The 24,822-nt window shown below is 46.8% G+C and overlaps 1 protein-coding gene across 3 annotated transcripts; it reads left to right on the top strand.

Moving 5' to 3' along the window:
* Positions 1 to 1,757: 1,757 nt before the first annotated feature.
* On the top strand, positions 1,758 to 18,560 carry SLC3A2 (solute carrier family 3 member 2). 3 transcript variants are annotated; one of them, XM_088468399.1, is made up of 10 exons: positions 1,758 to 1,852; positions 8,378 to 8,809; positions 12,379 to 12,552; positions 12,668 to 12,771; positions 12,933 to 13,004; positions 13,095 to 13,159; positions 14,575 to 14,749; positions 15,312 to 15,452; positions 15,648 to 15,758; positions 17,765 to 18,560. In XM_088468399.1, exons 1-10 carry the CDS (start codon positions 1,783 to 1,785, stop codon positions 18,110 to 18,112), a joined length of 1,692 nt encoding a protein of 563 aa, XP_088324525.1. In that variant the 5' UTR covers positions 1,758 to 1,782; the 3' UTR covers positions 18,113 to 18,560. The 3 variants fall into 3 exon arrangements, with proteins under 3 accessions (XP_088324525.1, XP_088324527.1, XP_088324526.1); XM_088468401.1 differs by lacking the exon at positions 1,758 to 1,852 and adding an exon at positions 1,869 to 1,971; XM_088468400.1 differs by lacking the exon at positions 1,758 to 1,852 and adding an exon at positions 8,016 to 8,101.
* The last annotated feature ends 6,262 nt before the right edge of the window (positions 18,561 to 24,822 follow it).

The following is a 24,822-nucleotide window of genomic DNA, read 5'->3' as shown; positions in this document are numbered from 1 at the left end:
GCATCGAAGACAGATTCCATGGACCGGGCACAGGATAGGTAGTACTCCTAACCCTGCACCCTCTGCCCGCACACACTACACCTAACCCTGCATCCCATCCCTGCACACACTACACTTGCACCACTAATACCCCTTTTACACCACAGCTAAAACCTGAGTTTAGTTGCTGCTAGGTGTAAAAGGGGCCAGGGTTGGATTCCTGGGTTGAGTGACCCAGGAATAACCGAGGAATAACCCAGATTGGCGACACAGTGTCAAAGGGGTCTGACCCAGTTTGGAACCATGGCCCTGATTCAGAGCCGGACGCTCTGACAGAGCGCTCTCTCTGAATCAGGGCCGGGCTATTTTTTTTTTTAGAACGGCCTCCTGGCCGCTTGCATAGCTGTGGGTGACCACCCACAGCTACAGCGAGCGGCCAGGAAGATGGTTGCGATGGTCAAGACCATCGCGACCATCGGGAATGCGACGAAATCCTTGTGGTAGGGTCTCGTGGCCGCAAGCCCCAGAGAGATTTCGGCTCTATTACTCACTCGTGATGTCAGTGGGGCTGCCCCTAAACGGAGGGGAACGCATGGGAACGCACATGGGAACGCTTCCGTTTGGGCAGCCACCCCCCCGGCCCGCCCACCAAAGGGGGCGTGCTGTCACTCAACATCGACAGCACGCCCCTTTTGGTACGAGACCCAGAACGACGGAGTGCCCGTCGTTATCCGGGTCTCGCGCATGCGCACGACGAGGCCGGCTCCGTCGTGCCCATGCGCACTGGCCCACCATCGACCCGGTGCGCTCGCAACCGGGTCAGAATCAGGCCCCATGTTTCAAATCCCGGGTCAGACCCAGGACTTAGATGTAAAAGGGGTATAACATTGCACCCGCTCGCTGCACCCACTACCGCCTCTGAGTAAAAAAAAAATTCCCCTCCTTCAACCAATTTTTTTTCAAATGGATACTGCAGGTATCAGGAGTGTGCATAGCCACAGTAATCTAAAATTGATTGCGAGGTCTGCGTTAATTTTAGCGGGCAAAACCTCGTAGCCAATTGGATATTCCCCTAGGTAAGCATAACGCCATCCTCTGTCAGTGTTCCTTTTTTTGACAAGTGACAAAAACTATGCTCTTGTTGCTGGGTAAGTAACCCGAACAGTTTAAAGCTATAGACAGCTATGGCGGCGGTGTAATGGCAAAAAATATTGGTCGCTGCTGGCAAAATATCTTATTTCTCCACAGAATGCCACCAGCTACATTTTGAGTATTAAAATAAAAACCTTTCTTTTTTTTCAATGAAAACGCAGAAAAAAAGGGGAGTTTCTCCTCTTTATATATTGCCCCTTCTGTAGATGATAGGAAAGCTGTTTTAATAAAATTAATTAATAACTCATCTGAGCATAGCGTATGTGTAGTGCACCAGGGGAAGTGGCATGTTGGAAGGAGAACACACACAACATAACGTTTCTGTAGAGTGTAATTAACCCGTTTATTTATCCGGTATTTTTTACAAAGGTAATAATGTTTCTAGCATCGGCAAGAGCTGGTGTTCTGTATTATTGCTTAATTACAACACGATACGCCGCCATTTCGTGCCACAAGCAGTGGCCATTTTGTGCACTGTGATAATTACATGCGTTCTCCTTATGTGAGAGGGGCGTAAACAAGGCGTGGCACACCGGGACAGAGTGGGGAACTATATAGTATAATCCGAGTTTGTGTAGTGTGTACGAGTACGTTCTCGTAGTATCCCCTTGATACATTGGCGCGCGCGAGCGTCCTCTCCTGGCCGCCGCCATGCTGGATCCTGGGACCGCACTAGTTGTGTGCAGGTACCCGCACATTCCAGCCTTTGAATCCCAGGAAGGTAACGCCACGGGGAAGCAGGGTGTGTTAGTACATCTGCTCTTCTGTGAATTGCAGGATGTCCGTCCTACGACACATCGGGAACAATCCCGCCGGTATTTCCATTCTGAGTTCAGCAATGTAAGAGCCCCCTCCTCCCCCACTTGTTATTCCATGTGCTCAGTTGCTTCCACATAATTCCGCCCCCACTTCTCTAAATGAAGAATGATCACAGTATTATCTCCTGCAGTCTCTGCACATTGATTTGTTTTGCTTAAATGAACGTAAAGGGTACGCCAGTGCTTGGCCACAGCTTTTATAACCGCTGATTAAGCAGAAGCCTTCCTGCTGGATGCACATGATAAGCCTCTATAAATAAGGAAGTGTTGTTGCACTCATTTGTAACCTATTACAGCAGGTCAGAACACGTCTCTATACATATGTATTCCCAATTCCATCGGTAAACAACGACCTGTACATGATCCTGCCTTAATATAGATGGACCTGCTATCTCAGGAACGTGTTTACTGTCTTTGCTGGCAGACTCGCTACACACTCAGACGAAACCTTGTTTATGCATGATCTGCTCTGCTCAAATCACTGCTGCAGCACAGATTGCAACATATCATGTTCTGCTCAACAATGTTCATAACATACTCAGAACTACTTATCATGGGATATGTTCAGACAGCACTGTATAATAGGACCACCTTAAATATGAGGCCTGTTTATCAAGGGTTTTTTCCATAAAGTTATGTAGAAACTGCAGTTTTTGCATAATTTTATAAAATTATGCAATGTACTAATAGCCTAATATAGGTGATTTAACAAATTTCCTGCAGAAGGCTAATTAGAAATGCAGAGCACAGTCCCCATTATTATCTTTGGGGACTACGGTCTTTGGGGTCTATGGGCTGCCACGATTATGTATCCATCTTGTCTCCGGGCATTTTTTCAGTGTCAGCTTCCGAAGCAGGCCGGGGGCTGCCGGGGAGGCATCAAAAGATCTCGCTCCTGCACCTGGCGCCTCCATAGGATTACAGTAGTTTACACCATCTGAAGATGGTGTAAACTACAGTGGCCAAACTCTGAAAAGCTTTGCTTTTTGGAGTTTAGTACATAGGGGTCAGTCCGTAGTCTCCATTGACAATAATGGGGACTGCGATATGAAATGATAATTGGCACTTTGCTGGAGATGTCTGTGAAATCTGCATTGTGCTATTAGTACAAAGCAACAATACATAAAATCATGCAGAAATTGCAGTTTCTGCTTATTTTTATGTAACAATAAGCTTGATACATATACCCCTAAACCCTTGTTCCAAACTCTGAAAAGTGAAGCTTTTCAGATTTCGTCCCTTTTAGATTATGCCATTGTCAGATGATGAAAGCAGTTTTATGCCTATGGAGGCTTTGAAGTGGGTTCTTAGGGTCCCTCTCCCGTAGCCTCAGTCCAGCTCGCTCCTGAATCTGACATGAGCAGTGTCAGATTATTTGGAGGAGTCTTTCGACAATGTGTAATACTCATCCAGTATGTCAGAGATGCCACTTGCAGGACAGTGGTTATCGCTACTGCTGTCCCTGCGAGCTACATTTTGTACATTAAACAGAAATTTAGTTAAAAATGAAAAAGTCAGTGGAGACACGGACTGTTAAATATTGCAGTAGTGCTGCGATTATTAATTCATAGGGGCCCATTTATCAAAATGTATGAGGTAAAATCCCCGAAAACACCCTTTTCGGGGGTTTACCTCAAATACTATGTATCCCCCGGATGTATTAAGGAGGGACCACAGCAGGTATCTCCGACACCTGCTGTGATCCCTCCATTTCCGCTGGCAGCCACCTCCATGCGATGCATTCCAGATATTGGTCCCCACAGCTAATGCATTCTGAAGATGACGTTAGCCACTGTAGCCTATGGGCTACACCGTGCACTATTAGCCGGTGGAGGGATCCGCCAGAACCCTCCCCGGCTATGGTGGATGTGCAGCTCTGTGGAGACATCGCAGGGACGGGCTCCTTTTCGGAGCCCATGTCCCAGATGATACATCCGGCTGAAGAGATTGCTTTTTGCAATGCGATCAGGGGCGTTACTGGCATGCCCTGATCATGTTGCAAAAGCGATCAATGATAAATGGGCCCCTAAGTGCTACCAAGAATATTGAACATATTGTTTGGAAGGAGAACAGAAAGGCTGTAAATTTTGAAGACACATTTACAGTGTATTGGATCCTTAAGTATAAAATTATAAGGGGCCTATGTATTAAGCTGTTTTTTTACATAAAATTATGCAGAAACTGCAGTTTCTGCATAACTTTATGTATTGTAGTTATATACAAAAAGCACAACGCTGGAGATTTATTATCAATGGGGACTATGATCTGACCCCTATGTACTGAACTCCAAAAACAAAGTTTTTCGTAGTTTGGCCCTGGTAGTTTACACCATCTTCAGATGATGTAAACTACTGTAAAGGTATATCTGCAGATGATGGTCGTTCATACACACTGAACGACCATCATCTGCTGTTGCAGCGGGTCGAGCCGGACTGGGGGCAGGTAGGGGGCGTGGCCTAATCACGGGCGGGAAAAAAAACATTTCCAACGCGGCGCTGCGCTCTGGGGAGGGGGGGCGCTGTGTGCCCCACAGCCAACGGGGGCGAGATCATCATCGCTCCCCCCTTTGGCATAGGAGACTGCTCGGGCTGCCCATGATTGCATTGCAAAAAGTGATCCTATCGGCCGGATATATCATCCGGGACAAGCAGGGACACGGGCTCCGAAAGGAGCCTGTCCCTGCAATGTCTCCGGAGAGCTGCCGGGCAGTACAGGAGGTTCTGCGCAGCAGTAATGGAGGGATCACCTCCTTAATACATACGGGGGGATACTTAGTATTTGAGGTAAACCACCGAAAACGTGTTTTTTCGAGGATCATACCTCAAATACACTTTGATAAATGGGCCCCTTAATAAAGTAAACTTTGTGCTCCTAATCAGTGGTCCTAAAGTCCCTCCAACAGGTCGTGTTTTGTGTGTTTTTTTTAATCATCACAGGTAAATTAATATATTTTGCTGGGCCTGTAATTATTCCACCTGCTTCCGCACACAGATATCCTCAAACAGTCCCTGTTGGGGGTACTTGAAGTTGAGAACCACTGCTTTAGGTGTTCAAGGGTTTGCTTCTGAACAAAGCATTAACACCTTATCTGTGATCTGCAGTCACTGCAACATAATTAATACCCAATACTTGATTCAAAGTAAATATGAAACAAAGAGACTTTGATCTATATCTTTTCTTTCAAAGGTATGAACCTTGATTTTCTTGTTAGTAGAGAATTACCAGATGCTCACACTAATCCCTGAGGGCTTATACACAGGTTGTTGAAAAGCCTAGACAAAACCTTATACATAGGGGCCTATATATCAAACTGATTTTTACATAAAATTATGCAGAAACTGCAGTTTCTGCATACATTTATGTATCAATCCTTTGTACTCATAGCACAATGCAGGACATTTCACAGAAATCTCTGACAAAGTGCTAATTAGCGCTGCAGATCACAGTCCCCATTATTATCAATGGTGACTACGATCTGACCCCTATGCACTAAACTCCAAAAAGCAAAGCTTTTCGGAGTTTAGCACCGGTAGTTTACACCATCTTTAGATGGGGTAAACTACTGTTTGTCTATGCGGGCTCCAGGGGAAGGAGAGAGATATTTCGATCTCTCCCCTGCAGGCCCCGGAAGCTGACACTGTGCACATGCGCAGTGTCAGCTTCCCCATGGGGAAACCGCTTTCACTTCTGTGAAAGACTTCTCCTAAATGCCGGGGATGTAACTCTGCGAGTTCCCGGTAGTACATAGCCGGGATATTTTTATTAAAAATGAAAATATCCCCAGCTAGTTGGACCGTTAATTGCGGTAGTACCGAGATTATTAATATATAGACCTCAAAGTACCAACCAGTAATGCCATTTTTCAAACACAGCCGACAGTTGGGAGCTGAATGATCGGTACTTTATCTCTCCAAGCTTTGATACATCTCCCCCAAAGTGAGAAAACTCTTGCAGAGTAGACTCAGCATGGTGAAAGTCTGTGGTACGCCATTCGGTATTGCTGCATGAGCATGTGGTCCAGTAGAGGTCAGAGACAATATTATGTTATGGTGCAGTTCGAACACATTTCCATGGCTCTTAAATGTGCATTGTGTTCAGTCGTCTGCAATGTAAACACCATACGCTAGTACAGGAAAAAGATTTGCTGCATATTCATAGAAATGCATAAGATGAAGCACAGCGATGTAAACACAGCATGATCCCAGTTAATAGTTTAACTTTTGAGATGTGAGAGAAATGTTGGTTTGTTGAAAATATTTTTGAGCGAACTTCTGGGATATTTGAATGATTAGTAAAGTGAAATATTTCTAGAGCTTTGATTTTTCAGCAGAGTGACATGGTAAGGCACTGAGGCATTGTATGTATCAAGCTGATTTTAAAATAAAATTATGCATAAACTGCAGTTTCTGCCAAATTTTTTGTACTGTACCTATGTACTAATAGCACAGTGCAGGACATTTCACAGAATCTCCAGCAAAGTACTAATTAGCACTGCAGATCACAGTCCCCATTATTACGAATGGGGACTACAAACACCCCTATGTACTAAACTCCAAAAAGCCAAGCTTTTCAGAGTTTAGCATCGGTAGTTTACACCATCTTCGCAGTGCCCCCAAATGGCTGTTAGAGGGAACTGCGACTGTCGCTGCAGACAGAGATTGGCAAATGCGCAGTACAGATCCTGTGCATGCACCGATAGGAAAACATTGGAGTTTTGTCTAAACCATTGGGTTTACGTACAACTCTGAATCAGGCCCATAATTACCAAACACCAGATTTAACATTGTCATTATTTATTAACAAAAAACAATAGTCAATTCACTTCATCACTGAGATTGTGGGGTCTATGTATTAATAATCGCAGTACTGCCGCCATTATTAACGGTCCAACTCGCTGGGGATATTTTCATTTTTAATAGAGTTATCCCGGCTATGTCCTACCGGGATCTCGAATGTTTATATCCCTGGCATTTAGGAGAAGTCTTTCACAGAAGTGAAAGACTTTCCTGGGTGAGGATGCTGACACTGCGCACAGCATCAGCTTCCGGGGCCGGCTGGGGACTGCGGGGCACAGATCGAAAGATCTCTCTCCTTCCCCTGGAGCCCCCATAGACAAACAGTAGTTTGCACCATCTGAAGATGGTGTAAACGGAAAGCAATCGGGAAGCCGACTGCCTATATACCGGCAGCCGGCTTCCCAACTGTCTTATCTCGGCATGGGTGAAATGCCGGGTGTCTAGATGTAGACGCCCGCATTTCCCCGACGCCGGGAGACCGGCGCCCCGCATCACGATCATAGTGATGCCGGGCGCCGCCGGGGGGGGGGGGGGGCATAGGTTTAGGGCTCCCGGGGGGGACTTAGGGTTAGGCACCCCCCCGGGAGGGTTAGGCTAGGGGGAGGGAGGGTTAGGCACCCCCGGGGGGGGCTTAGGGTTAGGCACCCCCCCGGGGGACTTAGGTTTAGGTAGCGGGGAAGGGGTTGGTTAGGGTTAGGCACTTAGAGGGGGGATTAGGGTTAGGCACTTGGGGGGGAAGTTAGGGTTAGGCACCCCTAAGGAGGGTTAGGGGGGTTAGGTTAGTGGATACTTACCTATCCACGAACGGGATTTCCAGTGCTGTCGGGCATCCGCTGCGTCGCACTCTGCTCCTGTCGGGTTGCCGCTGACGGCAATCGAACCGCCGGCCATGCGGCCGGCGGTATTTCATACCCATTCCGTGTAAACTACTGGTGCTAAACTCCGAAAACCTTTGCTTTTTGGAGTTTAGTACATACATAGGGTTCAGATCGTAGTCCCCATTAACAATAATGGGGACTGCGATCTGAAGTGCTAATTAGCATTTTGCCGGATATTTCTGTGAAATCTCCTGCATTGTGCTATTAGTACAAAGGATTTTTATATAAAATTATGCAGAAACTGCAGTTTCTGCATAATTCTATGTAAAAATCAGCTTGATACATATGCCCCTGTGTGTGTTAAACCTTTTCTGTTTGCCTTTAATACACTGTATCACAATGAACATTACAGTTCCCCCTTAAGAGAATAAGGAGGCAGTCTCTGTGCTAAAGGGGAGTGACAAAGGATCTATTTAACAGTCTCTGCCATGCAAAGCTAGCAAGCACTATCTGACTGCTTTCTTCTACACAAAGACTGGTGAGAGCTCTAGCTGTGTTCTCTATAATCGAATAACTGAGGAAAATGCACACATAGGTTTACTGTAACCTCTTACACAGGCTATTTATAGGACTGTCAATGCTTATTCAGTAAGCTTTTAATATTTACATATAGTTTACTATCACTGTTTGTTTATACAAACCTAGGTCATTTTGATTAATGTTACTATTGTGACAGGTTTTGTTTTGTCAAATAAGTGTATAATTGTCTTTATTTTTTTTTTTATGGTCGCACCTATTTGTTGTATTCTTTTAGACATGACGCAAGATACAGCTCTAGATATGAAAGACGTTGAGTTGAATGAAATTGACCCAGAGAAGCAGCCTATGGCTGCTGAGGCAGAGGACCTTCCAGTAGCAGGTGAGAAGAATGGTGTCGTTAAAGTAAAGCTGGAGGATGAAGATGATGAAATTGGCAGACGGGCTCTGAAGTTCACTGGACTGTCCAAAGAAGAGCTTCTGAAGGTGGCAGGCACCCCAGGGTGGGTGAAAGTCCGCTGGGCCTTGCTTATCCTCTTCTGGTTAGGCTGGGCTGGAATGCTTGCAGGAGCTGTGGTCATCATTGTCCAAGCCCCTCGCTGTCGTCCATTGCCTGCTATGGAGTGGTGGAATAAGGGACCTCTTTATCAGCTTGGAGACCCTAAAAACTTCCAAGACTCCGACAATAATGGAATCGGTGACATTGTTGGTAAGTATCATAAGGGGTTCTAATCTGATTGGAAATGTGGGCAAATTGGTGTGTACTGTAGGTACTTGTAAGTGTAATATGAAAGCTTTTATTATATATCAGTCAGTTCAGTCTGGTGTAGCTAAGCTTATGAGCTCATTTTTAAGACTATAGGACTGTCACTGCGTCACTGTATTACATTTACTGTGTGTAAGACTAATGTAGTGCTGTGACTGCTGATCTATGAATGACACAGCAACAGCATGACAGGATTGCATCAGAAGACCCGGCATCACACAGGAAGCTGTTCTACACCAGTCTGAGCTGGTCGCCGTTTTGATTACATCAGCTCTTTGAATACCTTATTGTGTGGAAATCCCTTAAACCACAGCCAACAATCTACATAATTAGATCTACATGTGCGTACTTACCCATGTGTAATATCTCTGGAAGATCTATTTCTTTCTGTGTTTAGCTTTTAGATGTCGGACAGGAAGTTAAATACAGTCTATTAAAAAGTGACTATAAGGTATGGTGCGCAAAACCTGCTGCCCCCAGTTCAACACAACAAATGGAGGCTCACCCGACTCCAATGCATATAATCCAACAAAGCAAAATTATTGTGTCATCCAGTGGCGCTGGATATAAAATGTTGCAAAACACAAAGTATTGGGATAGTACTTAATCCTTATCAGAAATTTGAGATCCTGCTGATCATCCTTTTGTATCTGGAGTTCTCAAAATCTTCATACTTTGTCCATATGATACATGTAACAAAAATAGTAAAGGACTGTCTTAATAGTCTGATGTAATTTTCCTATTAATGTTCATATGCAGAATGACGTTGTTCTTATCAAATAGGCACATATGGTTGATGCGTACCCCACTCACATTAGAAAGTGTGGTTTAACTCCTAAAAAGGTTTCTTTACTCTTCCTTCCTAATTGTTATTCCAAACAAGTCTTTTTATATCGTGACACACAAATGTTTATGAGGGGTGAAGTGATGCGTACCCTACTCACATGGTGTAAATGCTGTAACCTGCATATAATGGTTTCTTTTCGGATATCCTCCTGGAGTATCCTCGGGGTTAATTCCCATATGATGTTTCCTCATAAAGAAGGAAATGGTATATGTTTGCTAAAAGCTTTTAATAACATATAAGATAAACTCAAACATACATAAAAGTGAGAAATAAAAAATAAGTATATGTTGACCTGATAGTAGCAAAATAATCCTCCGTCTCGTCAGAGAGGAAACAGCCAAAGTTGTCCAATAGTTAAAAAATCCCTGTATCCAACGCGTTTCGACCTGTCCCTGCAGGTCTTTTTCAAGGTATAGGGATTCATGTATACACTAGTGTCTTAAATACCCTGTGTAATCAATTAGTCTCAATTGTCACTCAATTGGTGTATAGACTACACGTTTCTGTAGAGATCTACCTTCTAGAGGTGGAAATACATATTCCGGGGTTGGTGGTTACCTAATGTCTCCCAACCGGATTTCCTCCGGAAATGGTTAAGCACGTTCGTCTCATATTGAGTTCCCCCAAGGCTCGCTACCCACGTGTATGAGCGTTGAACTTCCTCCACGTGGGTAGCGTGCGCCCGTGCTCCTAAGTCCACAGCACATCACGTTGAAGCCGGCCCCGGCGTCCGAACGGAAGCCGCGTCATTGGGCCATGACGCACGTCCGGCGACAGACAAGCTGGGGCACAGCATACGGAGGGAATGTCTCACATTAGCGGTGGCCATATTGTAGCCTCATGGTTTCAAAGGGGGTGTTTAAATACATAAACTTAGTGTAAAACACAATAAATAAATAAAAACATGTAAATATGTGACGCGGCTTCCGGTCGGATGCCGGAGCCGGCTTCAACGTGATGTGCTGTGGACTTAGGAGCACAGGCGTACGCTACCCACGTGGAGGAAGTTCAACGCTCATACACGTGGGTAGCGAGCCTTGGGGGAACTCAATAGGAGACGAACGTGCTTAACCATTTCCGGAGGAAATCCGGTTGGGAGACATTAGGTTACCACCAACCCCGGAATATGTATTTCCACCTCTAGAAGGTAGATCTCTACAGAAACGTGTAGTCTATGCACCAATTAAGTGACAATTGAGACTAATTGATTACACAGGGTATTTAAGACACTAGTGTATACATGAATCCCTATACCTTGAAAAAGACCTGCAGGGACAGGTCGAAACGCGTTGGATACAGGGATTTTTTAACTATTGGACAACTTTGGCTGTTTCCTCTCTGACGAGACGGAGGATTATTTTGCTACTATCAGGTCAACATATACTTATTTTTTATTTCTCACTTTTATGTATGTTTGAGTTTATCTTATATGTTATTAAAAGCTTTTAGCAAACATATACCATTTCCTTCTTTATGAGGAAACATCATATGGGAATTAACCCCGAGGATACTCCAGGAGGATATCCGAAAAGAAACCATTATATGCAGGTTACAGCATTTACACCATGTGAGTAGGGTACGCATCACTTCACCCCTCATAAACATTTGTGTGTCACGATATAAAAAGACTTGTTTGGAATAACAATTAGGAAGGAAAAGAAACCTTTTTAGGAGTTAAACCACACTTTCTAATGTGAGTGGGATACGCATCAACCATATGTGCCTATTTGATAAGAACAACGTCATTCTGCATATGAACATTAATAGGAAAATTACATCAGACTATTAAGACAGTCCTTTACTATTTTTGTTACATGTATCATATGGACAAAGTATGAAGATTTTGAGAACTCCAGATACAAAAGGATGATCAGCAGGATCTCAAATTTCTGATAAGGATTAAGTACTATCCCAATACTTTGTGTTTTGCAACATTTTATATCCAGCGCCACTGGATGACACAATAATTTTGCTTTGTAGGAAGTTAAATACAGGCTTTTTTTTTTAGTTATAGTCATGGGACTTTTTTTAGCTGTGAACTGAGATGATAAAATCCGACTAGCACAATAATGCATTATTGGTAAAACTGCATCCTAAGTATATCCCAAAAAAATACAACGCCTGTAACGGTATTCAAAGGCACTGACACGCAGGCCTATTGCAGTGGAGCCTTCGCTAATTTGCAAAACGCAACTATCGTCTGTGTGCGCAGTTGCAATTTCTTAATGAATCAGGCCCATAGTACTTTACTGCCAATTACAAATATCCATAACATTCATACTGACGATTTGTGATCAAGTATAGGCCTGTCACTTTTTCTTATAATGCCTTTTAACATAGCGTTGCTTCATGCAATAAGTATACACTTTGTCCAGACTAGCCTTTCCTTACATGTCTAATTAAATCCTGTATTTTGTTTATAGGTCATAAGAGACACTGTAAAGGGGGCCTAAAATGGCTCTACCTGGGCACATGCTGTCCTTGTATATTTGTCTTTCATTGCGGTTTGTGAAATGTAAACCTATTTCGCAGGCATGCAAAATCCCTCAACTGTACTATATATTTGATGATGTTTATGCATTTGGGGGGAGGGGAACATAACAAAAGTGTAACCCGTTTGCCAGCTGTGCTCATCTCTGCATTTTCATTCTTATTTATTTTTTAGGAATACAACAAAGACTGGATTCCCTCAGCACCCTGAAAGTGAAGGGTCTTGTGATCGGACCCCTGCATGTAACTTCTGCAAACAATCTTTCCGAGACTAAGCTCAAGGAAATCGACATACAATATGGGACAATAGATAATTTCAAGGCTCTTTTAGAGGCAGCTCGCAAGAAGAGTAAGTATCCTGATTGTTCTTAGTGACGGACACACCCTAAATTGCATTGAGCAAATTTATTTCAATTCTTAATTTCAGAAAAAAACAAATAACCTGACCCATTTTTCTTTTTCAGGCATTCAGATCATTTTAGACCTCACTCCAAATTACCGCGGTGAAGACGTCTGGTTTAGCAAGGATAGGACTGCACCGGAGAGTGAGCTGCCAAGCCAAATGAAAGTGAGGAGGATTATTGTTTATATGTGTAGTTCTTTAGAGAGAAAAAAAGTTACTTCCGATCTCTGCTCCTATTTTTAAACAATAGTCATGAATATATTATTTTTAAAGTTCTGCATTTGTAAAGCAAATGGCTTGACACTGTTTAATGTTCCTTTCTGTAGAATGCCATGGATTTTTGGTTGGAATTAGGCGTTGGAGGAATTTATTTCGATGGTATTGAGAACATGTTTGATGTAAGTAATATTTCAGTGCTTCACTTTTTCTTTAATTTATTAAGCTTCTTTTATTTGGTAAAGCTTACCATTCCTTCTCTGACGTTACAGCCAGATGAGCTCCTTGCAGAATTCAGGAACGTCACTGTTAACCACAGCTCAGAAGGGAAAGCAAGGTGATTTTCTAGACCTCTCATACTATCTCTTATAATATGTACCAGCATTATACTTTTTTTATTTAAAGTTGCACCACCTCTTAGTAAAGAACCGTACTAAAGCTGGGTACACACTGATAGATATATTGCCCGTTCCATTGAAAGGGCAATATATCTAGAGAGCATTTGCCGTGTGTGTACGGTTTATATGTCTGTGAACAGTCATATCCGATCCGCTGTCCAACACAGCAGATGGGTTATATATCGGTCATCTGCTGGTGTGCACGGGCGACCTGCCGATGGCCCATACACTTGCTGCGGGGACCCGGCGATGATTTGACAGCTCAACTGGGCGGGCAATTTAAATGCCTGCCCAGTTGAGCTGTCAAGCCTACCACATCGTCAGGTAGGTCAACGGGTCGGCCGAACGGTCCACACGTCAACCTAGTGTGTACCCCAGCTTAAGGTGCCTCTCCCCCCAAATAATTAACCGATTTGAGGGAGTTGTGGGCAGGAGGACTAATCAGAAGCCAAATATCTTGATTGCAGCTTGTCCTCTTTCCAGCTGCCTCAGCATACTTGCCCTGGGCAAAACGATTGCATGGAGCAGCCCCCTGGGAAATGGAAACCTTAGGAAAATCTATTATTCGGTTGTAGAGCAACTGTAATGTCTCTGGTCCTTGTGATTATTTGCTGATTATCTTGCATTTGACTATTTTCTGTTTCTCGATCACACACCTACTTCTACCTTTATAAGAAACGGTCTGTGATCAGCGTAACCCTTAAGGTGTGTGTACACACTGGGCGATTAAAGTGGACGACTGAACGATAACTATATCGTTATCGTCCAGTCGTGCACTTTATCGTCCATTTTTTTACCTAAACGACGAACAATGCGCGTTCCCGCAGGTTGTTCGTCTTTATCGTTCATCGGGCAAACATGCAGGCCAACCTGACGATATTGTCAGGTTGCTGCATGTTGGGGAATGGGGGAGAGAGCGCGGCGCTGAACGATATCGTTAATGATGTCGTTCAGCGGGTGTGCTGAATGTCATGAACGATATTGAGCACACTCTGCCAGGGACACACTAGACGATATCGCTCAGGGAGCATATCGTCTAGTGTGTATGCTCCTTTAAGGTCCATACACACGTAACGATGTTTTGAACGATTTAACTATAACGACATAGTTATCTTTCAATCGTTGAAAAAATCGTTCAGTTTCTGAGTTATGACGCTGAACGATTATCGTTCATGCGCATTCCCGTTTCTAGTTCATTCTGACTGACCAACTGAACGATTTTCATTAAGGGAATTTACAAAAATCGTTCATTACACTTTAAAAAATCTGTCAGAAAATCGTTCATAAAATTGTTGGTAACAAAATCGTTGTGTGTGTGTGCGCAGCTTTACCATTTAATCAATCCTCCCCATAGGGTGCTGCTTGCCTCAACACATGATCCTCGCAGTGAAAATGTACTGACGATCCTCAATAACACCTCTGGCATGTTAACCACACGCTTTTTGCTCAACAATGCAAATAAGTCTCTGGGAGAGCGCATAAAGCAGTACCATGATCCTGAAAGTGACCAGGACAGGATTCTCTGGACGGTAAGTACAGTTCAAAAAGGAAAGGTATAGAGCTGAAAATATGGCGGATTGTAAATTCATATGGTGTTTGCTTAATTGGTCCTTGCACAAGGATATACCTGTGCTACACATCATTTCTCCCGTCTCCCTAGGTAGTCTATGAGCAAACTCTTCACCTACCCGCTCTGTCCTGTTCTGAACCTGCCCACAGCCCAATGATGCCTTACCTTTTCACAGCTGTGTCACACATATTCCTTGTTACTTGGCCACATCCCAAACTGTTGTATTGTGAGACGTTTATTACATCTGAATACATTTACATTAGATTAATACAAAGGCACAAATAAAACCTAGGATTAGAAACTGTTTGACGTAAAGAAGTTTATATCATGTATTGTCATGTATTGTTTTTTCATACTCAAAACTGCTTGTTAATTGTGCTAGTGCGTTTTGAAAACCTTGATTATACCTGTATGAGGTCTATACAATCTGTAAGTTTACTGTCTTGTCTATAGATTATAGAGTGTGCAGCCAATAGTCTTAGTGCATTTATGTGTAATATTTCTATATTTTTATCCTGTAGGCTAGGCCGCGTTTGGGACACCTGGCTACTGTGGTGCATGAGAAGTTGCTGCGTGTGTATCAGCTCCTGCTCTTCACACTTCAGGGCATACCTTTAACTTTGTATGGAGATGAGATTGGTCTTAAAGACCTGCCTGGTAAGGTAAGTGATCTCCCTGCATATGCATTTTAATTTAATAGCATCATTTCCCATTGGCATGGGGTTAATTAAAAATGGCAGCAATAAACAGGCCCAGGCAAGAACTAATTTGGGCTAAAGTAGGAATATAGACAAAAACTCCTCCTGTCACCATGGACTAGTCTTCACATTGTCCCTTACATCTTCTCTGCTCCACAGCCTGCGGCGTCCAGCGGCCCATACATGCAGTGGGATAATTCTGCGAACCATGGATTCTCTAACGGTGCAACAGATCTTGCATTTGATGTCAACCAGAACATCACATTTAAGGTGAGGCCGTGTCCCAGTGTGTTGAAGAATCTCAATATAACTGTAAGTTATTCAAAGGGGCTAGCAGTACAAATGTGAAAGCAGTTGGTGTTGTCATCATGTGGCTGTGCTAATGCATCCCTGTTAGATCTGTATGCTCAAGCTCTGAGCATCTGGATTGTTCAACTTTATAAGGGTAAGAGAGCCAGCTCAACCTGGGGCATTTGTCAACCAAAATCTTCCCTCTTTGGTTTTGTTTACTTGTGACCAGCCCAGCTACAGTATATCAGCAGTGGTATCACTACTACCTATGGGGCTGATTCAGCAGCATACGTAAGTGCGCTGCTAATCGCAGATTCCTGATGGACAGGTGCCCAACCCATCCTGTGCATGTGCAGTACGGTCTGCGTGATCGCACACAGGCCCTGATTCAGAGCCGGACGCAAGTGGCTGCTCGTTCGCTCCGAGCGATGTTTGCCCAACTGCGCATGCGTACGGATCGTAATACGCATGCGCGAACCACTCAGTGCGGCCGAAATTCATGTGCTCGCAAAATAGCGAATGCCTGATAATTTGAGTGACAGAAAGAGGCGTATGTGGGTGGTAACAGGGGAAGGTGCTTGAAAACGGGGAGTGGAGATCCGATCGCAGGCGTGCTTAAAGGTCAAAACGGGCGTTTTATGGGTGTGCATATTTAAAACAGCAGCGTCATTGACCACGTCACTGGGTTCTTTTATAGCCAGAACTGCTCGCAAAATTGTGGTAGCAAAAACCAACCACAAGAATAGCGAGCAGTTCATACCCTGGTCGATGTACTCGATTAATCTAATAAATAGTGGACATGACGTAGGATGCGAGCGGCCAGGGGGCGTATTTTTCCAAAAAACGAACGCAAGTTTTGTTCGCTCGTTCAGACCTAGAGGCGTGAACAGACCGCAAACAGCGAACGGTTCATTTGAATAGCCACCCCTTGTTTTAGAACGAACGACCGCAAATAGCGAGTGGCTCTGAATGAGGGCCACAGTTTGTAAGCAGATTTTTCAGTCTACTGCTGTTTCTGGGCAGGGAAGGTGTCTCCGACGTTGGGGGGGTGGGGGGGGTAAGAGGCCAGGATCTCCATCGGGTGACAGAGATTTCCTGGCCTCTTTTCGTGAACTGCGATGGCCAGTCTGCATGACTCCGGCCGTGGATCATGCAGATGATCCCATGCGGCGTCCATGGACGCCGCTAGGATCATTCATGCATGCAGCAGGCATGATGCTGCATTAGCATAATAGCAAGGACAGAATTGCAAAGCTGCTTGTGTGCGGCTTTGCAAATCCACCCAGTGCTGAATCAGGACCTATGCGCTAAATGCTCTGTACAGTTTAAATGCTGAACTATGTCTGTCCAGAATTGGCCACAAGAGGAGAATGACTTTACATACTCTGATGTGTATACAGCTGGAAGGCTTCCCAGCCTGGTTACTAGAGTAAAGGCACAACAAGAAGGTTTAATTCCAGATTTCTACAAAAAGGCTCTACAAAGCTAAACATGAAAGTTGCCCCTACTGGTAAAGTGTTATTATTTTTAATATGGAACTGATTTAAACTAATATATGAATATAATGATTGCATTTTTGCAACCTGGACTTTCTGGCTTTTATTCCCCACAATAATCTGTGTGCCTTTGTACAATCAGTGCTCTTTGCCCCTAACAGTGAAATCTGCTAAGCAGCCAGTTTTAGAATGCCTGCCTTTAGCATTCCATGCACTAAGGACATTATCTCCGCCTGACTCAGCTGCCTTTATTATTCTCCGATAATCCAGTGTTGGCAAGTTCCTGAGAACGACCTTTGCTCTACTTAGCAACCAAGTTTCAGAAAGCAGTAAAGAAAAACTTTTGTGCATTACTGAAGCTTATATCAAATCCCAGTGTTTTAATCTTTCTGACCTGTAAATCTGAATCTTTGTAAGACCAGCTTTCTGGCATGACAACTGAGTTTTGTCTTTATATGTTTACTGTAACCACTTTATGTTTGTCTCCAGGCTCAGGAAGAGGATAAGAATTCCATACTCAGTCTCTACAAACGTCTGAGTGAGCTACGAGGAAAAGAGCGGTCACTTCTACACGGCGACTTCAGATTGCTGGACCAGACTAATACATCACTGGCGTTTGAGCGCAGCTGGGACCAGAATGAAAGATATGTGTCAGTAATGAACTTGGACCCAGATAATGAGATAGATGTGTCCTTAGAAAAGGAGAACCTGCCAGAGCAGTGTGCGGTGGTGTTAAGTTCAAACCCAGAACGAAAGGAGGGGAGCAGTGTCTCCCTAAAGAGCATAAAATTAGTGCCAGGGGAAGCCTTGCTGCTCAAATACCCTTACAGCGCTTAGCCGACCCTCCATTAGAGGACATTCACATTCCATATTCTGACCCTACTTTTCCATGCCAAGAGGCACTTTGTTGGCCCTCACTAAAACCTTTTCACTCCTCCCTCTCTCTCATCCAACCATAGCAGTGAAATAGTTAATGTGCACTGAAACAGCCATCATTAATGTCCAGACATTACGCAAGAGGTTCCTTAAACGCGTTAACAGCAATAAGTGAAGTGTGCTTTGGTTTTTGTTTATTTTGTTTTGTTTTCTGAAAAGGTAAATGTTCCAAAATGTGTATGCACACACTGTTGTGTATGTGTGATATCATACGATAATATAGTATTTTACCGCTCAAGTGTTTAATGAGTTTCTGCTATCTGGGTGTTTGGGGAGGGAATAGTAAAAGGGAAGAAACACATTATGGTCAGAAAATAATTCCTTTTAATAAAATTAGTGTCCATGTTGATTTGTTTTGATGTGTGTGTTTTTTTTTTTTTTTTTTGCTTTTTTATTTACAATAGAGTAAATGTTTACCCAAGGCCCAGTAGCGGCTCCAAGCACGGGCAAGCCGGTCCGTCGCCCGGAGCGCTACTGTTTCCGGAGTGCGCAGGAAACGCCCACCCTCCCTCCCGGCGCTATAGGACATATGTAAGCTTAGGGGGAGGGAGTGGAGGAGGGAAGGGGCGGCAACTCGGGACGGCGCTGGGCGCAGCACAGCCTAGCGCCGGCCCTGCCATGTATTATACGTACATAGGCATGGGATGTCCATAGCCTATACACACTCACGTTGTTTGTCTTTAATTGAACTTTCTACTTCAGGGTCCATAGGGGGTCCACAGGGTTGACCTTGGGGTTATAGCTGGAACAGGATCCATGGGCACCACACAGTTAAGCTTTTAGCTCCCAGGATGCACTTGGGTCCTCCTCTATACCCCGCCCCCGAGCCACAGGCACCTCAGTGTAAGCTGGTGCCCGGCCGGAGTCGGTCACCGCGCAGGGGGGCTGCAGGAGCAGCCCCCAGAAGCTTTTTTATTTATTTATTTATTTTAGTTTCTTTTACTACAGATGGCAGCGAAGGGCTGTCTGTACAGACGCCCACGCTGCCGCTCTGATCCCCGACTGGCGCCGCGACGCCAGTACTGATCTGGGGATCGCGGCGGGAGGGCAGAGTCCGTACTAGCCGGACTCTGTCTACTTCCCAGGACTGCTGCCGGAGTCGCCGGGGATTCAGGTAAGCCGCGCGTCGCTGGCTAGCGGCGGCGCGCGGAATGCCTTAAATGCAGTCCTTTAGCCTCTGGTCCTGGGGACAGACCGGAGGCTGCTGGCAGTGGCGGCGAGCCCCCCCCATAACCCGTGGGACCACTAGACCACCAGGGATAAAGGGGCAAGCGGGAAGCCAGCATCCCTGGGGTTATGGCCAGCCAGGGGAGGAAGCCTTCCCTGTTCAGCGGCTCCTCCCCTCAGCTCAGCGCGCCTTTCAGCACGCAGTCTGGCGTCGCTGAGCTGCAGACTCTTCGGCCACTCCTCTGAGGTCTCCAGCGGCCATTTTCTCACAGTGGCAGCGCAGATCTCTCAGGGAGCATGCGGACCGGTCCCCCTGTGTACCTCTCCCCTGATTAAGGACAGCTTACACAGCACTATAGCCCTCCCAGACACTGAATCTGGGCAGGTTGATTGTAGTGTACGGTGCAGTGAGTATTACTTCTGCATGGTATGTGACTTTTGCTAGTGCTGCCTGTCTGTGCTTATTTTCCGCTTACTGTCAGCTTATACCTATCCCTTTACTTCTCCTACAAGCCCTACAGGTGTGTGGGGGAGGGGCGTTTCTACTGACCTCACTTATATAGATCACGTATTTGTGAGGTCCGTCACATACAGTTGTGTGCTACTCAGTGCCATATTGTGGGCTGTTGTTCAGCACACCGGTGAGTGCGTTTTACTTCTACCCTGGTGCCAGATATATAATATATTCTGTCATGTCAGACGAGGAGGTTGAGCGCTCAGTGGCTCCGATGTTGGCCTCCTGCGGATGCTGTTCTGCAGGAGTGGATAGGGAGGATTTGTCACAGGAGGGTCTGTGTAGTCGGTGCCAGGTGGCTCCTGGCCCATCCAGACCTTCTCTGACGCAGGAACCACCGTGGGCGATGTTTTCTCAAGTGCTGGTGTCTATTGCGGACCGTCTATCGGTCCCGACTGCTCTCCCTACTAGGGCGTTACCCCAGCCGACCATCCCCCATTCCCCGGGTGTCCCGCAGTTATTGCGGAGTCCTCCTGGGTCTCAGTCGGTGGGTCCCTATGCGGGGTTGCCTATGTATATACAGGCTTCCCCTGTGCCGCAGCAGCCTGTGGTACCTTTTCAGGCCCCTATGGTGACTCCTCCACCCTGGGTGGATGTGCTCTCCAACTCAGTACAAAATTTGGCGGCCGCTTCCTCGGTTTTTCAGTCAATGTTGCAGACTGACATGCCTTCTAGGGTTTCAAAACGCTCACTCATGGCACGGGCTGCTCAGGTATCGGACTCAGAGGGTTCCTCAGATGATGGGGAGGTCCCTGATGACACTGACTCGGACGCCTCGGTCCAGGAAATGGATACCAAGTCGTCCATTAATGTGCGAGCACTGGTTAGGGCGGTGCGAGCTATTCTTATAGAGGATGAGGCACCGGTTCCTAAGTCGAAGTTTCCTAGTTTAAAAAAAACTAGGGTGGCTTCTGCAGTGTTTCCCCTGTCGGATCAGTTGACGGATCATATGGCGGTAGCTTGGCAGGCGCCCAGTAAGAGATTCCTTCCTCAGAAGCGGTTGGCTTCTAATTATCCCTTCCCTGAGGCACATTGTAAAAAATGGGAAACTCCACCGGCGGTGGATTCCCATGTCACCCGTTTAACTCGGAGCGCTACTTTACCATTACCGTCGATATCCTCGCTGAAGGATCCCACGGACAGGAAAGTTGAGACTGGTTTAAAGTCTATTTACTCCCTCTCCGGGGCGGTGGCCCGACCGTCCATGGCCATCTCCTGGGTGGCCAAGGCCATTGAGGGGTGGGCCAATGCATTGGAAGATACCTTCTCGGATGACGCTCCGGATGTCCAGCGGGCGTTGTTGGGACAGATGAGGGACGCTGCTTCTTACATTGGAGAAGCTTCTTTAGATGCTAGTCTGCTGACTTCGCGGGTATCGACTGCAGCGGTGTCTGCCCGCCGATCCTTATGGTTGCGGTCCTGGAGAGCGGACTCTGATTCAAAGAAGGGCCTGGAGGCCTTACCTTTCAATGGGGAATTACTATTTGGTCTGGACTTGGACAAAATTGTGGATACCCTGGCTAAATCCAAGTCAGCCTTCCTCCCTTCGGCGGCACTGCCTGCTAAGGTTCGGAGTTCGGCTTTTCGTTCCTTTCGGGTTCAGGGGAAGGCGAAAGGTCAGTCCTTCCCGAGACAATCTGCGAGTAAGACTGCCTCTAAGCCCAAGAAGCAAGCCTGGAGTGCACGGCGCCCTTCTTCCAAGCAGGAAGATAAACCTGCGGCCTGATGGGACGGGCCTCCCTCTGGGGGACCTCAGAGTGGGAGGCCGACTTCTTCTATTTGCCCAGTGCTGGCACAATACCACCACGGATGCCTGGGTTCGAGAAGTGGTCTCCCAGGGGTACGCCCTGTCTTTTCGGTACAGACCACCCCACCAGTTTTTCTGCACGAGTCCTTCTCAGGACAAGACCAAGGCGTTACGGATTCAGGAGGCTATAGAGTCCTTGCTGAAAGCAGGGGTCATTGTTCCCGTTCCTCAATCACAACGAGGGACGGGGTATTATTCGTCTCTGTTTCTGGTGCAGAAACCCAATGGTTCTCATCGCCCTATCCTCAACTTGAAGTCTCTGAACAAATTCCTCAGGGTTCCCAAGTTCAGGATGGAGACGTTACGTTCCATCATTCTGGCGATGGAACCGGGGGATTACATGGTGTCCCTGGATATCCAGGACGCCTACCTCCATGTTCCGATAGCACCTTCGCACCAGCGGTATCTGCGGTTCGCTATCCTTCAACACCACTATCAGTTCCGGGCGCTACCCTTTGGTCTCTCCACGGCGCCGAGGGTGTTCACGAAGATTATGGCGGTCATGGCCGCACATCTTCGGAACCAGAATGTACGGCTGCTGCCGTATCTGGACGACCTCCTGTTGCTGGCGAGCTCCCCAGAGGTACTGCTTCAACATCTCCACCTGACGATCGCTTGCCTGCAAGCACACGGGTGGTTGATAAATTGGAAAAAGTCCTCCCAGATTCCATCACAGCGGATGGTTCATTTGGGAGCCCTGCTGGATTCGCGTCAGCAAAGGATCTTCCTGACTCCGGAGAAGGTCGCCTCCCTACAGCTGCGGATACGCAGTTACCTGAGCAGTTGCCGCCTGTCGGTCCATTCGGCTATGAGAGTTCTGGGGTCCATGGTGTCGACATTCGACATGGTGGAATTTGCCCAGTTCCATTCCCGGCCCCTGCAGGGGCTGATTCTATCGGAATGGAACGGGTTACCTCACCGGATCCGCTCTCAGGTGCTGGTGTTGTCTCCGGACGTTCGGCAATCTTTGGCTTGGTGGCTTCAGACAGCTCATCTGGTCGAGGGGCGCCCCTTTTGGATCCCGGACTGGGTCCTGCTCACGACGGATGCCAGTCTCCGGGGTTGGGGGGCAGTGACCGGCTCATTGTCTCTCCAGGGTCGTTGGTCTGCGGAAGAAACTCTTCTTCCCATCAACATCCTGGAACTGAGGGCTGTATACAGGGCCCTGCAGTCGTCCGGCCCCGCTCTTCACGGAAGGGCGGTACAGGTGCAGTCCGACAACGCCACCACGGTGGCGTATATCAACCACCAAGGAGGAACTCGCAGTCGGGCAGCGATGTCGGAGGTGTCTCGCATCCTGACTTGGGCGGAGGGTCACATTCCAGCGATCTCGGCGGTCTTCATCCCCGGAGTCCTCAATTGGGAAGCGGACTTCCTCAGCCGTCACGACGTGCATCCCGGGGAATGGTCGCTTCACCCAGAGGTGTTTCAGCTACTCGTGGACAGGTGGGGACTGCCGGAGCTGGACTTGATGGCCTCCCATCACAATCACAAATTGCCCGTTTACGGATCAAGGACAAGAGAGGCAGGCGCAAGTCTGGTGGACGCGCTGTCGGTGCAATGGACGTTTCACCTGGCGTATCTGTTTCCTCCGATATCCCTACTTCCTCGGGTTCTGCGGAAATTCAAGCAGGACGGCGGCACGCTAGTGCTGGTAGCTCCGGCCTGGCCCAGACGTCCTTGGTACTCCGATCTCAGGAGCCTCAGCGTCGGGACCTGTTGTCTCAAGGGCCCTGTCTTTACCCGGATCTGGGTCGGCTGTCTTTGACGGCGTGGCTCTTGAGACAGCCGTCTTGAGGTCTCGGGGCTTCTCCAGTTCGGTTATTGGTACCATGCTCAGGGCACGCAAGCCTGCTTCAGCACGGATTTATCACAGGGTGTGGCACACTTACTTTCAGTGGTGTGAGTCCAGAAATTATGATCCTCAGGTGTTCCGAGTTTCTAGGGTCTTGGAATTTCTTCAATCAGGATTGGACCTCGGCTTACGCCTTGCATCTCTGAAGGTTCAGGTTTCCGCCTTGTCTGTGTGGTTTCAACGGCGGATTGCAATGCTGCCGGACGTTCACACCTTTTTCCAAGGTGTTCTCAGGATCCAGCCTCCCTTTGTGCCTCCTGTGGCTCCTTGGGACTTGGCAGTGGTTCTACGGGTCCTGCAGGGTCCTCCGTTTGAGCCTCTTGAGTCGGTGGAGCTCAAGTGGCTGACATTTAAGACCGTTTTTCTCCTGGCAATTGCTTCGGCCAGGAGGGTGTCTGAATTGGGGGCGCTTTCCTGTCGCCCTCCTTTCCTGATTTTTCACCAGGATAGAGCGGTGCTCCGCACTCGTCCTGAGTTTTTGCCCAAAGTGGTCTCGAAGTTCCACATTAATCAGGAACTTGTTGTGCCAGCTTTTCAGTCCCCTGATATTTCAGCTGGTGAGACTTCCTTAGATGTGGTCCGGGCGCTTAGAATCTATGTGGACCGGACGGCTTCGGTTAGGAAGTCTGATTCCTTGTTTATCCTCTTTGGTTTTCACAAGAGGGGTTGGCCTGCCAACAAACAAACGTTAGCCCGTTGGCTTCGTTCCGTTATTTGTGAGGCTTATGCACAGGAGGGTTTACCTGTGCCAGCCTCTGTTAAGACTCATTCCACTCGTTCTGTGGGTCCCTCTTGGGCTGCTAGACGTGGCGCTTCTGCTGTTCAGCTGTGTAAGGCGGCCACTTGGTCTTCTATTCAAACGTTTTTGAGGTTCTATGCATTTGACACCTTCGCCTCTCAGGATGCATCCTTTGGGCGCCGGGTGCTCCTTTCAGCACAGGAGCGTCCCCGCCCTTAGTTGAACTGCTTTGGGACATCCCCAAGGTCAACCCTGTGGACCCCCTATGGACCCTGAAGTAGAAAACAAGAGATATGGTAAGAACTTACCTTTGTTATCTCTGTTTCTACGAAGTCCATAGGGTCCACAGGGCGCCCTCCATGACGTACCTGGCTTCAAATGGGCTGTGTGGCTGGTCACCGGTTTTCCGTCTCCCATTGCTGTGAGTATGGTTTCTTGTGTGTTCCAGTCTTCCTTCTCTCTGTTCCATATTCTCCTCCGGCCTAGGCTGCTTACCAACTGAGGTGCCTGTGGCTCGGGGGCGGGGTAT

This window comes from Taudactylus pleione, unplaced genomic scaffold, assembly GCF_031769625.1.
Source record: "Taudactylus pleione unplaced genomic scaffold, aTauple2 ptg000085l, whole genome shotgun sequence".
In the NCBI taxonomy this organism is placed as follows: domain Eukaryota; kingdom Metazoa; phylum Chordata; class Amphibia; order Anura; family Myobatrachidae; genus Taudactylus; species Taudactylus pleione.
The sequence above is the reverse complement of the archived record's forward strand: the minus strand, read 5'-3'. Positions and strand labels throughout refer to the sequence as shown.